The sequence below is a fragment of the Quercus robur genome, chromosome 11, assembly GCF_932294415.1.
Source record: "Quercus robur chromosome 11, dhQueRobu3.1, whole genome shotgun sequence".
In the NCBI taxonomy this organism is placed as follows: Eukaryota; Viridiplantae; Streptophyta; class Magnoliopsida; order Fagales; family Fagaceae; genus Quercus; species Quercus robur.
This window is the reverse complement of record NC_065544.1, coordinates 41,810,374-41,812,410: the sequence shown is the minus strand read 5'-3', so window position 1 is coordinate 41,812,410 and position 2,037 is coordinate 41,810,374. Positions and strand designations below refer to the sequence as shown.

The following is a 2,037-nucleotide window of genomic DNA, read 5'->3' as shown; positions in this document are numbered from 1 at the left end:
AATTTAAAACTGATAATATATTCAAGAATATAGATGTGTAGGACATCTAGATAATTTGAATATTTGATAGAACAACGTAAAAATCAAACACAAAAATTGTTAAAATTAATCTATTAGTACTAACTATATTTAATCATTGATTCTCATACCCTAAGCATATAAATTAGATCAAAATAAAGAAAATTAGTTTAAACAAAAGACAAACAATACAAAAAATGTAATCATTTTAATACAAGAAGAGCCTTTTAGAAAGTTAAAAACATTTTGGAATGGTTTGAATTCATCAATTGAAAACCGTATGAAGACAAAGAACCAATAGTAACACCTAAGAAAAAAATAAAGAAGAAAAAATGTATAGCTCAAATTTAGGCATTCATATTAAAGTACGTTTCACTTCAAATTAAAAGGATATACATATGGATATGGATAGAGTTCTATTTGATATAGAATTTAAATTTTATTGAAATTAGGATTTTTAAATTCTAATCAAAGAGTGTGTTGCTATCCCATAAAAAAGTGGAATTAAAAAAATAAAGTCATATGAATAGAATGAAAAAAAAAAATTGATATTAACATAACGTAAAAATAAAAAATTTAAATTTGAATGAGAAAAAAAAAAAAAAAAACCATTATATAGAAGAGCTACGTCAGTAAAAGAGATGTAAACGGACCCGAACTCTTTAAAAACAAGAATTCGAATTTCAGATAAATGCATTTTCCGCATCCCATAAATCAGCATATATATCTTTTCCAAATCCCTCACAACTCATAATTCTACTTATTTTCTTGCATTGTTCGTTCTCTCTCATTCTTTCTCTATAACCCCTCTCTAGTCATGATGAACGAAGAAGACAAGAACAGGAAGAGAAAGCACAACAACAATCAAGATTTCCCATTTGTAAAAAGGTTTCAAGAACCTGATCTTACCCTTAGGCTTAACTTTGGTCCCACAAGACCTAGGCAAACATCACCAGTAAACCCATCATTACCATCAACATCATCACCACCACCACCACCGTCATCACCACCATCGCCATCAACAATGGCTCTATCACAATCAATGCAAGCACTTTTATCCCAAACCCCATCACAAATTCCCCCTCAACTCTTTTCCTCACACTCTCTATACAATTATATGCCACCCTTCGTGCCACCGCCGCGGCAGGAGACCTCCACATCAATCCCGGTGGTGTACCACCGCCCTGAGACCGCCACACCCCGCCCTTCACGAGCTCGTCGTAACCCGACACAGGTCCCGCGTGCAGGAAAGAGCGAGACTGTGCCGGCTCTGTTCCCGTGGGCCACAACTCATCGTGCTACGGTGCATAGTCTCGATTACATGCTATCCAAGGAAATAGTTTCTATCACTGGTGAGGTGCAATGCAAGCGTTGTGAGATTAAGTATGAGATGGAATATGATCTGAAAGAAAAGTTCATGGATGTTGCAAGATTTATAGAGAATAACAAGAGCAACATGCGTGATAGGGCTCCTAGTATTTGGATGAATCCTGTTCTTCCAAGGTGCAAGTACTGTGAACACGAAAATAGCGTGAAGCCGATTATTGCAGATAAGAAGAAGGGAATCAACTGGCTGTTTTTGCTTCTGGGTCAAATGATTGGTTGCTGTACGCTTGAGCAGTTGAAGTATTTCTGCAAGCACACCAAGAATCATCGAACAGGTGCCAAAGATCGAGTTCTTTATCTCACATATCTTGGATTGTGTAAACAGCTTTGCCCAGATGGCCCTTTTGATCGATAAGAATTTAAGTAGTATGTATATTGGTCCAGGATGCACTTACACTTCTTTTGAGGTATAGGCATTATTATGTTATAATACCGTGTCCGTGCATCCTGAATATTATTGGTGGCTAGATTGCAATCTTTATTTTTGTTTGTACCTTTATTTTAATTTTAATTTTGGATCTTGATCGATTTGATTTGTTAGGATTTGTGCACTTGGCCTTTTTCAGTTTGGCTTGTAATCTTTCATATTCATGTCTATTTTTTCAAATCGGTGGCTAGATTGCAATCTTTATT

General features: G+C 35.4%; 1 protein-coding gene across 1 annotated transcript; it reads left to right on the top strand.

Annotated features, from left to right (window-relative positions):
- Window positions 1-838: 838 nt before the first annotated feature.
- On the top strand, window positions 839-1,759 carry LOC126705043 (uncharacterized). Its single transcript, XM_050404001.1, has one exon. The coding sequence runs from the start codon at window positions 839-841 to the stop codon at window positions 1,757-1,759; it is 921 nt and encodes a 306-aa protein (XP_050259958.1).
- Window positions 1,760-2,037: the final 278 nt, after the last annotated feature.

Excerpts from the sequence above, each read along its gene's own strand:
- LOC126705043 (XM_050404001.1), top strand. The coding sequence starts at position 839 with ATGAACGAAGAAGACAAGAACAGGAAGAGAAAGCACAACAACAATCAA.